Genomic DNA, 13,025 nt, shown 5'->3' with positions numbered 1-13,025 from the left:
ATTAACAAGTTCCCCCTGTGTAGTTTTAGGCTGATCTCTCACCTACCTCATGATCCTGGATACCCCATGAAGTGACATTTTGCATGGAGCCCCAGATCAATGTTGATTGACAGTCATATTATATTTCTTTCATTTTTTTACTATTGAACCAACAGTTGTCTCCTTCTCACCCAGCATCTTACTTCTGGTATTGTAGCCCATTCCAGCCTTCTGCAGGTCTATGATCTTGTCCCTGACATCCTTAGAAAGCTCTTTGGTCTTGTCGATGTTGTAGAGGTTAGAGTGTGACTGATTAATTGACTCTGTGGACAGGAGTCTTTTATACAGGTGACAATTTAAGGCTATGTGCCCACGCTACAGGATTTACCGCGGATTTTGCGCGGATTTTGCCGCGGATTTGCCGCGGATTTCCCGAAAAACTGCAGCAGCAGCACTTCCAAGCCATTTCAATGGCATTTTGGAAATGCTGTGCCCATGCTGCGGATTTTTCCGCTGCGGATTTGCCGCGGATTTTGATGCGGAACAAACTGCAGCATGTCAATTATTGTTGCGGATTTTGGTGCGGATTTTTCCCATGCAAGTCAATGCAAGGTGTAAAATCCGCAAGAAATCCGCAAGTCTGTTCCCACAGGCTCTTTTTCCTGCGGATTTGGTGCGGATTTCGCAAACAAATCCGCAGGAAGTGATGTAGGATATTTCAGGAAGAGGAAGTTTCACCATTTTGTAGTGTAGTGTAGTGGCAGTGTATTCCTGGCTGTGCTTAGAATGTCTTGGTACGAGCGTATGCGGCTAGATGTTGAGAAGCTCATCCAGTTGGTAAGTATGTCTGTATAGGGTTAAATAAAACTTGTTTTTATTTCCCTACTTGTGTGTTTGTGTGTTTTATTTCATGTGTTTTCCGGACTCTGGATTGCCAGCTAAAAGCAGCTAGTTACAGGCTGCTTGCTTTTAGCTGGCAAAACAGGATCCCAGGTCTTTTTTCACAATTCATTTTAAAAAAAAAAAAATGTGCTCCGCTGTATTTTCACTGTCCAGCCCGATGCAAGCAAGCAACTGAGGGCTGTGCTTCTCAGCGGGATAAGGCTGAAGCATTCTCTGCCCCTCCCGCTGAGAAAAACAGTCCTCAGCTGCCCCTGAAAATGGCGGCTCCGTTGTGGAGCGCCATTCTCAGGTGCTGCACCGAGGCTCATCCAGCCGCCCTGATGCATTTGGCTGGCTGGGTAATCTGAAGGGGTTAATGCCAGTTTTGTGCAAACTGGCACTAAGCCCGAGGTTCATAATGTCATGCCTGTGTAGACACGGCCATTATGAACCTCCGTTTGGTAATAAAGAAAAGAAAAAACACTTTTTAAAATTTTTTATTTGAAAGCAAAACACACACACATCCCTGATTGCCATCTTTATTACTCCCTGATTTCCCCGACGATAATCCATGACGGCTCCGAGCCGGGCTCCGATGTGCACCCGGCTGACCCGGGCACTGACGTCAGAGCCCGGGTCAGCTGACTTAATTCGCGAGCGCGGGCGGGTCAGCTGACGATGTGCAGTCATGTGACCCGGGCACGGACGTCAGCCGGTCCCAGCAGCCATCAGTGTTTGAGATGCTGCAAAGCTCTCATCCGGCTGCTGGTACCGGCTGACGTCCGTGCCCGTGTCACATGAGTTCACATCGGAGCCCGGCACATCAGCTGGTCGGTGTGCAGTCAGCTGACCCGCCCGCGCTCGCGAATTAAGTCAGCTGACCCGGGCTCTGACGTCAGAGCCCGGGTCAGCTGACTTAATTCGCGAGCGCGGGCGGGTCAGCTGACGATGTGCAGTCATGTGACCCGGGCACGGACGTCAGCCGGTCCCAGCAGCCATCAGTGTTTGAGATGCTGCAAAGCTCTCTTCCGTCTGCTGGTACCGGCTGACGTCCGTGCCCGGGTCACATGAGTTCACATCGGAGCCCGGCACATCAGCTGGTCGGTGTGCAGTCAGCTGACCCGCCCGCGCTCGCGAATTAAGTCAGCTGACCCGGGCTCTGACGTCAGAGCCCGGGTCAGCCGGGTGCACATCGGAGCCGTCATGGATTATCGTCGGGGAAATCAGGGAGTAATAAAGATGGCAATCAGGGATGTGTGTGTGTTTTGCTTTCAAATAAAAATTTTTAAAAAATGTTTTTTCTTTTCTTTATTACCAAACGGAGGTTCATAATGGCCGTGTCTACACAGGCATGACATTATGAACCTCGGGCTTAGTGCCAGTTTGCACAAAACTGGCATTAACCCCTTCAGATTACCCAGCCAGCCAAATGCATCAGGGCAGCTGGATGAGCCTCGGTGCAGCACCTGAGAATGGCGCTCCACAACGGAGCCGCCATTTTCAGGGGCAGCTGAGGACTGTTTTTCTCAGCGGGAGGGGCAGAGAATGCTTCAGCCTTATCTCGCTGAGAAGCACAGCCCTCAGTTGCTTGCTTGCATCGGGCTGGACAGTGAAAATACAGCGGAGCACATTTTTTTTTTTTGGGGTAAAAATACCAGTGAAAGGGAACATGGCAACACATTTATTGGCTGTAAGATGCGGCCACCACCACTGGGTTATTATATACAGTCTGTTAAAACGCTGTATATAAGAGCACAGTGGTGTTGCCCGCAGCTTTTTAAAAACAAAAATGGCGACAGGTTCCCTTTAAACATTTCTGCCCCTTTATTAGCCCAGAATCATAGGTCACATAACGTGCCACCCTTGTTTAAAACATTTTAACAAACCAAAAAATCGATAATACTAAATAAATATTAATCTGTGTGGGGAAATCCGTTTCCATCTAAAGAAATGTGCAAAACGTGCCAATATACACTGGTCTGCCAAAAAAGTTATTGATCGTGGGGATGCAGTGGATAATATAGTACCTTAGCCAGTGTACACTGTATATTTTGGATGATGTCTGTTCCTATTGTTGGCATTATTGGAATTTATCTACTTTGCAAAATCATGCACTATAAACATATGTTTCACATTACAGGTTGAGAGTATGCCCGCTATATGGGACCCGATTGACCCCGCATATAGTGATCGGCAATATCGGCATAGGTGCTGGCAGAGAATAGTGAATGAGCTTTTTCCACTTTTTGAAAGTGCCCCGGCCTCCCTCCAGCGGAAAATTGGTAAGTTTGTATACTCCGAACAAGTTCCAAACCAGAAGCAATTTTAGTGAAATTAAAACATGATTGTTGTAAATCCGTGCATGTTCACCCACTAAATCAGTGTTAATAAAGGATCTTGTGGGTTAGAAAAGTAGGAGAGAAGGCAGACAAAACGTAAATTTTGTTTAAATCTTTAAAATAAAAAAAAAAGTGGATTATTACAAACACTGATGTTGAATACTTTTTAGACAAAAAATGGTTGACATGGCCTATGGAGTCATTGGCTCATCTTTTTTATTTGTTTAATTTTTAGAAGAAGATGTTCGCAAACGCTGGCGAACAGTCAAAGACCGTTTCTACAAATTCATACATAACAGTTCCAAGAGTGGTATGTCACCAGCAAAAAAGTGTCTATATTACTATGAATTACAATTCCTGTCCACCAGTCGCAGATTAAGGAGGTAATCTGTTTTTTAAAAAGTTTATATATGTTTTTAAATTTGTTTTTTATTCTATTTATTAAAAATATTTTATTCACTTACAGCACCGAGGGAAATGTGAACCCACTTCCCCAAGCTGAGTGCATGGCTGAAGATCGAGAGGGGCCAGGCAGTGACACAGAGCCAGTGGCACACAGGGACCCTGAAGCAGCTTCCAGTGCCTCAAACAGTTGTTACAGGGCCTCAGAGTCAGCAGAAAACATGCCAACAACTTCTGCGAACTCTGCCATGGAGGAGGGGCAATTGTCAACCAGGTCTGATGAACCGGTGCCATCGACTCGCTTTGCACTTGGTCGTAAAAAGAAAAATAAGAGAAGACTGCTAGCAAAATCTGGTGAAGATGATGTTTCGGATGAGCTGACTCTTGAAACAGTCAATCTTATTAAAAAAAGTGCCTATGAAAGTGACACAGTTAAATTTTTGTCTAGTTTTGCAGGAAGGATGGAGGCAATGAATCCCAAAAAGAAAAACACATTGATGGGAGCAATGTGCTCACTGTTTGAGCATTTTGAACGTGACTCCCCACATCCATCCTTGGCAAGGATAGATAATGGCCTTACAACAATTTGGGATGCAGAGGCTGCCCCTGCAACCCTAGTGCAACGTGCACCGTCCCGGCCTGAACCTATGCCAAATTATTACCAAACACCCCCAACAGCCTACTCTCAACAGAGAATGGTATATCATTCATCTGTGGTTGAGGGGGGTTCTGGTACTCAAACCCAGATCCCTGATCGATCGGGTCAAAGCATGGCTAGGGGTTCTGAGCCAATGTGTGGCTATAGTTATAGCCAAGATTTATTCCACCTTTGATCATTTTCTTTCCAAAAAAATAGCCGGTTCTCAAATTAGCCAAACTCTAATTAAAATAGCCCAAAAAAACCCCAAACCCATAACACTAGGATCAGTTGGCCCCCGATACAGATGTATAGGGTAAGGGCAACGTATTATTTCATCTGTAATACGTTGCCCTTACACTATACCTCTACTGAGGGCTCAACTTATCCTATTGTTATGTGTTTGGGTGTCTTATTTTTTAATGTTGTATTTGAAAAACACAAGGATATTTCACTATCTTTTCCGACACTATACGGAAAAAGTATTATTTTGTGTAATTATTTATATAAAATGTCAATGTTTTCATTGCTACTTTTGCACTTAATTATTTTGTTTGCACAGTTCTAAAATAAAAAATTGTTAACATTTGGTTGTATTGGTGCTTTAACATTACATGGTCCACAGTCAAAGAAACCCAAAATCACCTCGATTGTTATCTAAATTTAGGATATAGCTGCAAACATCGAAAATTGTTCATGGATAGTGTTTGCAAATAACTCTTGTAATATATTTCAAATTGTCTATGAAAATGTAACACAAAAAAATGTACTGAGGCAGCAGTTTACACCAAGTTTTACAGCATTATCAATACATTTCGGACAAATATTAACACAGACAACAGCATGCCATAACAGAAAATTTTATTTTAAAATTGTAGACAAACTTCAAGAAATGATGGACAAAAAATTGCAAACAATAATTTCTTTGTCAACTTCCATCTTAATCAACATGGTTATTGTATCACGCCAAGTTCTGCTGGTCCGGCTGCACATCACCAACACAGGAGTATTGCCAGTGCACGGCACCTTCAGGACTCATGAAATAATCAGTGAAGGTCTCTCTCACCCAGACACCCAAGCTGTTTGGCCGACCAGAAGACACATTCACCACTGGATTGAGTAAGGCCTGCTGTGTATCCTCCACTAATTCATTGCTGTACTTACGCACGTAATTGTGGAGTACACAGCAGGCCTTAATCACCGTGTCCACTGTTCGGACATCCAACTGGATGGCTGTGTGAAAGATCCTCCACTGACTTGTCATTATCCCAAAGGTGCACTCCACATATCTTCGTGCACGGCTCAGCCTATAATTAAAAATCCTCCGCCGGGTATTCAGTCCTCTTCGTGGGTATGGGCGCAGCAGGTTGGGTAGCAAAGGAAATGCCTCATCCGATACCATCACAAAGGGAACTGGATCTGTGGAGCCCGGCAAAGGTCGTGGGGCTGGGAGCGTAGCGCCTTCTTGAAGAATTTGCAGCCCAATCTGAGAAGATCGCAACACCCGAGAATCCCCAGTACTGCCATAAGCACCTACATCAATGGCAACAAATTGGTAATGGGCATCAGCCACCGCCATGAGGATCACGGAAAAATATTTCTTATAATTAAAGAAAACAGATCCTGATCGCGGTGGCTGTTGAACCCTAACATGTTTGCCATCAACGGCACCTATACAGTTTGGGAAATTGGCTACATCGTGAAAGCCTGCTGCGACCTGCAGCCAAGTCTCCTCGGTAGGCGAAGGCATCACGATGGGCTGCAATTTCTGCCAGATAACGCCACATGTGCACCTCACAATTCTGGAAATGGTTGTTTTACCAACCCTGAATTGGAGGTGCAGTGATGTGTAGCTCTCTCCTGTGGCCAAAAATCTGCAAAACAAAAGAGGGAGGGAAAAAAAAAAAAAGGGAAAATTAAAATCAGAACAGAACCAAACTGTTCAAGTTGATTTAACATCATGAATTCACTTTTAGCTTTTATAGCCCACAAACTTTATGTTTCTAAACATGTACCTTTTGAAAGTGATCAAACTGAAGAACAGACAAATGAAATGTGTATATGGGCTACTTTTTTTTTTAGACATACAAAGGCTTGTTGAACAGCTGACATTCAAAGGAAGCCATATCATGGCTTACAAGGCAAGGAAAAAGGGGCCCTGACAGGACATTCAACGTGAAATTAAAATGGCCAGCAGTTATGGCCGTTAGTAAACACCAATTTTTTAAAGATCATGAGGATGTGGCTGTTTCATAGAATGTCGAGCAGAGGTTTGTTTGTAGTACAAATAAAAGTTAAACAGGTACATTTTAAGAACCTGAATAAATAGTCCTTCAAGCCTTTCAATTCCACAGGAGTTGGTGCCCTGCGTTACATGTAATAACCACAGTATGACCAAGAAGAATGGGAAAATATGTCTGTTTTAATATCTACACATATATAGATAGATATATATATATATTACAATATATTTACATATATATATATATTTACAAACATCATGTAACATCCATTTTATATACAAATTTTAATATATATATATATATATATAAAAATATGTATATATATGTGTATTTTTTTTTTTTTAAATGTATAGACAATAGATTTAAACACATCAATTTGAAAGTACACATTGAGTGTGTTTAAAATCATGTATTTCAGTATATATCTTTGTATATATATGTTCGCTGCCTCGGAGTGTTCGCTGCCTCGGAGTGACCTTTGACTCTGCCTTATCCTTCATACCACACATCCAGTCCCTCACCACCTCCTGCCGTCTTCAACTCAAAAATATTTCCAGAATCCGCCCTTTCCTCAATTTGCAATCTACTAAAATGCTAGTGCATGCCCTCATAATCTCCCGCCTCGACTACTGTAACATCCTCCTCTGTGGCCTCCCTGCCAACACGCTCGCCCCTCTCCAGTCCATCCTTAACTCTGCTGCCCGACTTATCCACCTCTCTCCTCAATACCACCCCGCTTCTCCCCTCTGCATGTCCCTCCACTGGCTTCCAATCTTCCACCGTATCCAATTCAAACTTCTAACGCTGACCTACAAAACTGTGCATAATCTTTCCCCTCCGTACATCTCCGAACTACTCTCCCACTACACTCCAACACGTCACCTCCGGTCCTCCCAAGATCTCCTCCTCTCCTCCTCTCTCATTCGCTCCTCACGCAACCGACTCCAAGACTTCTCCCGAGCATCCCCAGTCTCCTGGAACTCGCTGCCTCAACACGTCAGACTATCCCCTACCCTTGCAAACTTCAAACGGAACCTGAAAACGCACCTGTTCAGAAATGCCTACAATCTACAATGAACTCGCTGCCGCCCGACCACCGTGCGGAGCTGCCGCCCGACCACCGTGCGGAGCCGCCGCCTGACCTACACCCCACCTATTGTCTCCTCCCCATAATCCTATAGAATGTAAGCCCGCAAGGGTAGGGCCCTCTTCCCTCTGTACTAGTCTGTCTACTGTAACTTGTATACGTATTTTGTATGTAACCCCCTTCTCATGTACAGCACCATGGAATTAATGGTGCTCTATAAATAAATAAAAATAATAATAATATATATCACATTTTAAAATATGTACGGGACTGCAGACAGTGAGTTGGTGTCATGCCACAGTGTCTATTTTTATTTGACTCTACGTACCGCAAGGTGATGAGCAGCCGTTGTTCAGCAGCAATCGATTTACGCATGATGGTATCCTGCTTCCTCAAATCGTCGCCCACAATGGCAAGGAGGTTATCAAAACTTTGTATTGAAAGCCGGCAAAATTGTTTGAATTTGTCTTCATATCTAATAAAAAATTAAAAAAAATAAATAAAATTTTATTTTTGGGATGAAAAAAACAGATATAAAGTTTAAAAAATACAAACCTTCGCAAGTCTTGATATAATACAGCAAAATGCCCTTTAGAAGTCCTTTCAAGGATAAGGGGGTGCACCCACATCTTCTTAGTACGAATTTGTGCCTAGCATGAAATAAAAACTCTTTCAGTGTCATGGATAACAAGCACATTACATATGTTAAAATGTAGGATACATAAAAAAGCCGTATAAAAAATAGTATACATGGTACATACTCTTCTTCGTCGACGTAGGATACGTAGTGCTGTCAATATCAGCAGATTCCTGTTTACATTGTTCAGCCGTGGTTGTTGTCTTTCACTGGACATTTTGAAATAAGCACACTTTGTGAGACTGCTAACAAAATGGATAATGGAGAAGAAAGGAGGGTTGGGACAGGAAATGACATAAAGAGCCTTTTTTTTTTCCTTCAAAACAGACTAAGCTTTATTCAGAAACACAGTAGAGTACAATGGACAAAATCCGCATCAAAATCCGCATCAAAATCCGCATCGAAATCCGCGTCAAATCCGCGTCAAATCCGCGTCAAATCCGCGTCAAATCCGCGTCAAATCCGCAGGTGCGGATTCTGGGGGAAAGCTGCGGATTTTGAGGCACAAAAATCCGCAGGTACATTCTACGTGGACACATAGCCTTAGGCTATGTGTCCACGGGAGAATGTAGCTGCGGATTTTTCTGCATCAAAATCCTCAGCTTTCCCGCAAAATCCGCACCTTTTCAAAGGTGCGGATTTGCCGCGGATTTACCGCGGAATTGATGCGGATTTTTTTTCCCAATTTTAAAGCCAAAATCCGGATGAAAATCCGCAACAATAATTGACATGTTGCAGATTTTTCCGGATCAAAATCCGCACGAAATCCGCTGCGGAAAAATCCGCAGCGTGGGCACAGCATTTCCAAAATGCCATAGAAATGGCTGGGAAGTGCCTGAGCTGCAGATTTTCGCGAGAAATCCGCGGCAAAATCCGCGCATTTTCCACAGCGTGGGCACATAGCCTAAAAGGTTGGTAGGAGATCAAATACTTATTTCTCTCTGCAAAATGAAAATAAATTTATATAATTTATACAATGTGATTTTCTGGATTTTATTTTTGATATTCTATCTCTCACTGTTAAAAGTAACCTACCCTTAAAATTATAGAACTGTTCATGTCTTTGTCAGTGGGCAACCTTACAAAATTAGCAAGGGATCAAATAATTATTTCCTTCACTCTAAATCTGAATGTAAGGTGTAACAAATTCAAACAATAATAATAATGGCAACGATATGATCTTATAGATCGGATAATTTCCCTAACAGGCTTTGTTTTCCTGTTACCCGTGTTGGAATACAAACGTGCATAACATTTTGTATGAGCAGTGTTGCTATGTACATGTGTTTTTTCCTGAAACAATAGGAATTTAAAGTTTTAAAAAGTCCCAGTAGCTAGTGTGAAAATTGTAAGATTTATTTTTTTCATTTTTAATACAGATTGCAACGTAAAAAAAAAACAATGTTTAACACATAAACCTAATTTGAACAATAGGTCATTTTCTGATGGCACATTTCCTTTAACACAATGCTCTACAGGCCACACTTGTATTTGATGATGAATATGTAGAAAACTGGATCTGGATAAATTACAAGATGTGTTTGGAAAATGGAAAAGCTGAAAAGTTGTTCAGTGTAGATAAAAAGCCATCCTGGTCTGCTTCTCTACTGTTTCAGATTTCCGCAGAGAGAAATAAGTGAGAGCAAATGAGCTACAGTATATTTAATTAAATCCTTTTACAGGGTTGTCCAGCTTAAACATAAATTGTTATGTGACGCTCTGGGCAAGCCAGGGGTCACAGGTAATAACACCACCACACCCAACACCCCAGTTAGGAACATCTAAGCTAACCCAAAAATCCTTGTTGCCTTCCTCCAGGAGCTGGTGTCCACACCAGGGGGTGGGCCAGGCGGTTGGCTCCACCCACCGAGGAGTTCACAGCCCTGGAGGCGGGAAGAACCAGACAGAACAGTGAGGGAAGTGAAAGTGGAAGGAAGTGAAGTAGTAGAGGAGCTTGAGTAGAGGAGTAAAAGTGACAGTGAGAAAGCCTGAAGCAGGTCCGGGTGTGTGCCCCGGGCCGAGAGACAGCAAGGTCAGCAGACGGCGGTGATAGTCCGCAGGGGTGACTGCTCGGAGGTTGCTGGAAGGACCGCGGATGGGTGGTGACCCGGCGGTCTAGAGCAGTATACGAAGAACAGTCAGCACCAGGGCAGGGGCCTCTCGGATCCCGGCAAGGCTAGGAGTCGCCATAATTTGCCAAATCCATCAGTAAAGGGGACGTCTGTCTCCAAACAACCAAGTCCCGATTGAAGGCAACAGTCCAACCGTGGTAGAGAGACACTGCCACCGCCAGGGCACCAGTTTCTCAGGGCCAGCGCCTGCGGGCAAAGTAGAGCTCCTCCGGCCCATATCCAAGCCGGGGAGCGGGTTACCGGTGGGAACCCATCGCAACCATTATCAACTTAGGTGCAGGACAAAGGGACCGTCACCGTCACCTACTGGGGAAAGCAAGTGCAGCCGTCCGTGGGAGCCGTCTTTCCAGCCGTGTGTTTTACCGAGAACTGTGTCATCGTCTCAGGCTGAGTGAGTACCACAGTGCCGCAAGGCACAGCGCTGCCCCCCCGCGTCCCTGCGCCCACCAAGCCCTGCATCTCCCACCTCATCACTGGACCCCGGGATCACCAACCCCTACCCACAGAGGGGCAACACAACAACTAGCTGCTCCATTCCCGGGATCCCCCACACAGAGCAGCGGTGGTGCCAACAAATCACCACAACCGTGGGTGGCGTCACGGACAATAAACAATCCCCACACCCAACTACCCCCTTTCACTCATGGGCGAGGAGCGCCGCTAGAGCCCCCGGGATCCGGCCCATCGCTCGAGCCACCGAGCAGCAGCAGGCCGCAGCAGCCGGACCCGAGCAGCAGTGGGAGAGCGCGGCGTCCCCTCCTCCGCCCGCGACAGTTATATAGCTCTAGGGACGTTAGCATAGTAAAATAAAGCATTCTCAACCTCTGCGGATCCAGCCCTAGCTGCTCTGGTGATCCACTTTGGGGCAGGAAGCAATGACGTCCTATTGCATGGTCACCGAACTGTGGAGGCCAATGATTGTCATCAGTAGTCAGATGACTGGAATAGTATATCTTTGAATATGATTCATATTAAGAGCCTCTATGGAGCTGCCTTTGGGTCTGAGTGGTCAGTCCCGAATGCATTTAAAGGCCTCTCCACAAATCAGACATTCTTACACAAATGCAATTAACTGGGGTCAATGATAACATTTATTTTATAACAGCTACAATGAGTGTTTTTTTGCTTCTGTGTAAAATATTTTTTTACGTAGTGAAACAGAAAGGACAAGGAAAGGGGGGGGGGAGCAGATGGTGTCTTATCCGGTAGTGCCAGAAAGAATAAAACTAGGTGCACTAACCTAGTGCAGTTGTGTTATAGACACAACTATAACCGCGTGTTGAGGATGGCTGCTACAAACCCAGGAGGATAACAGAGGAAATGGAAGAAAAGGGTTAATCTGCGCTGCTAGAAGAAGATCACTGAAGATCAATGGGGATTAAAATGTTAGATTCTATTGTTCGGTGCGTTTCGGAGTCATGGACTCCTTCTTCAGGAATAAAATTCATAAGGAAGATCAGTATCTTGATTTCATAAGTCAGGTGATTACACGTCACCAGCGCGCCTCTTTTTGGATGTCAGCGTTCTATTTAAAGCGATCATCTCTATGGCCTGTGTAATGTACATTATTCATTTTTGTTCCTGAAGAAGGAGTCTATGGCTCCAAAATGCGTCAAACAATAAAATCTAACATCTTAATCCCGATTGACCATCAGTGATCTTGATCTTCTTCCGGCAGGCGGATTATCCCTTTTTCTTCCATTTCCTCCAACGCTAAAACATTTTTTAAACAGTTTCTCAACCTTTGTACTTCTGTATGTACGCTCAAGTAAGGACAATGTGACCCCATGTCTTCTCTATTTTGAGGTTAGAGAAAATAATCATAGTATAGTACATAGCTGCAGGCAACTGCTGTTTCTGACCCGATGCAATATTAATATCATGTTGTTGTAGATTTGTATTTTTGATGTTAAGTACAAATGTAAATAATAAAAGGTCTAGTGAAAAACAGCTTTTCACTGCAAGAACAAACAGGTCATATGGGAAATGTGCTGTGGTAAAAATCTATTTTTTCCTAATTGTCTGTCCAGGAAAGGAGGCAAACCCTAGCGCAGCACCACCTATTGGAAGTAGCAATCCTAAGGGGTACTTTGCACGCTGCGACATCGCTAGCCGATGATAGTGATGCCGAGCGAGATAGCACCCGCCCCCATCGCACATGCAATATCTTGTGATAGCTGCCGTGGCGAACATTATCACTACCGCAGCTTCACACACTTACCTGGTCGGCGACGTCGCTGTGACTGCCGAAGAATCCCTCCTTCAAGGAGGCAGTGCGTTCGGCGTCACAGCGATGTCACCGCAACGTCACTAATCGGCCGGCCAATAGAAGCGGAGGGGCGGAGATGAGCAGGATGTAAACATCCCGCCCACCTTCTCCCTTCCGCATTGCCGATGGACGGCGGGCGCAGGTAAGAAGATGTTTGTCGCTCCTGCGGCTTCACACACAGCGATTTGTGGAGCTGCAGGAACGACTAACAACATCGTACCTGCGGACGCACCTACATTATGAAAATGAACGACGTGACACAGATCACTGATTTTTGACTGTTTCACGCTCGTTCATCTTCTCTCCTAGGCTTTACACGTTGCGATGTCGTTACTGGCGCCGGATGTGCGTCACTTTCGATTTGACCCCGACGATATCGCAGTAGCGATGTCGCAACGTGCAAAGTACCTCTTAAAAT

General features: G+C 44.5%; 1 protein-coding gene and 1 long non-coding RNA gene across 2 annotated transcripts; one reads left to right on the top strand and one right to left on the bottom strand.

Annotated features, from left to right (window-relative positions):
• Positions 1-739: 739 nt before the first annotated feature.
• Positions 740-4,790, top strand: LOC142244243 (uncharacterized). Its single transcript, XM_075316442.1, has 4 exons — positions 740-816; positions 3,002-3,143; positions 3,436-3,583; positions 3,667-4,790. The coding sequence occupies exons 1-4, from the start codon at positions 766-768 to the stop codon at positions 4,433-4,435; spliced, it is 1,110 nt and encodes a 369-aa protein (XP_075172557.1). The 5' UTR covers positions 740-765; the 3' UTR covers positions 4,436-4,790.
• A 3,113-nt stretch (positions 4,791-7,903) lies between these two features.
• On the bottom strand, positions 7,904-8,584 carry LOC142244241 (uncharacterized). The gene is made up of 3 exons (XR_012724486.1): positions 8,331-8,584; positions 8,125-8,219; positions 7,904-8,044 (listed from the first exon to the last, which is right to left on the bottom strand). It is a non-coding gene; the product is annotated as an uncharacterized LOC142244241 (long non-coding RNA).
• Positions 8,585-13,025: the final 4,441 nt, after the last annotated feature.

This window comes from Anomaloglossus baeobatrachus, chromosome 6 (genome assembly GCF_048569485.1).
Source record: "Anomaloglossus baeobatrachus isolate aAnoBae1 chromosome 6, aAnoBae1.hap1, whole genome shotgun sequence".
Taxonomy (NCBI): domain Eukaryota; kingdom Metazoa; phylum Chordata; class Amphibia; order Anura; family Aromobatidae; genus Anomaloglossus; species Anomaloglossus baeobatrachus.
This window is presented reverse-complemented; position numbering and strand designations above follow the sequence as displayed.

Bases quoted from the DNA above. Each gene is read 5' to 3' on its own strand.
- LOC142244243 (XM_075316442.1), top strand. From the start codon at position 766: ATGTCTTGGTACGAGCGTATGCGGCTAGATGTTGAGAAGCTCATCCAG. The intron at 817-3,001 runs GTAAGTATGTCT...TTCACATTACAG, and splicing joins TTGAGAAGCTCATCCAGTTG to GTTGAGAGTATGCCCGCTAT. The intron at 3,584-3,666 runs GTAATCTGTTTT...ATTCACTTACAG, and splicing joins ACCAGTCGCAGATTAAGGAG to CACCGAGGGAAATGTGAACC.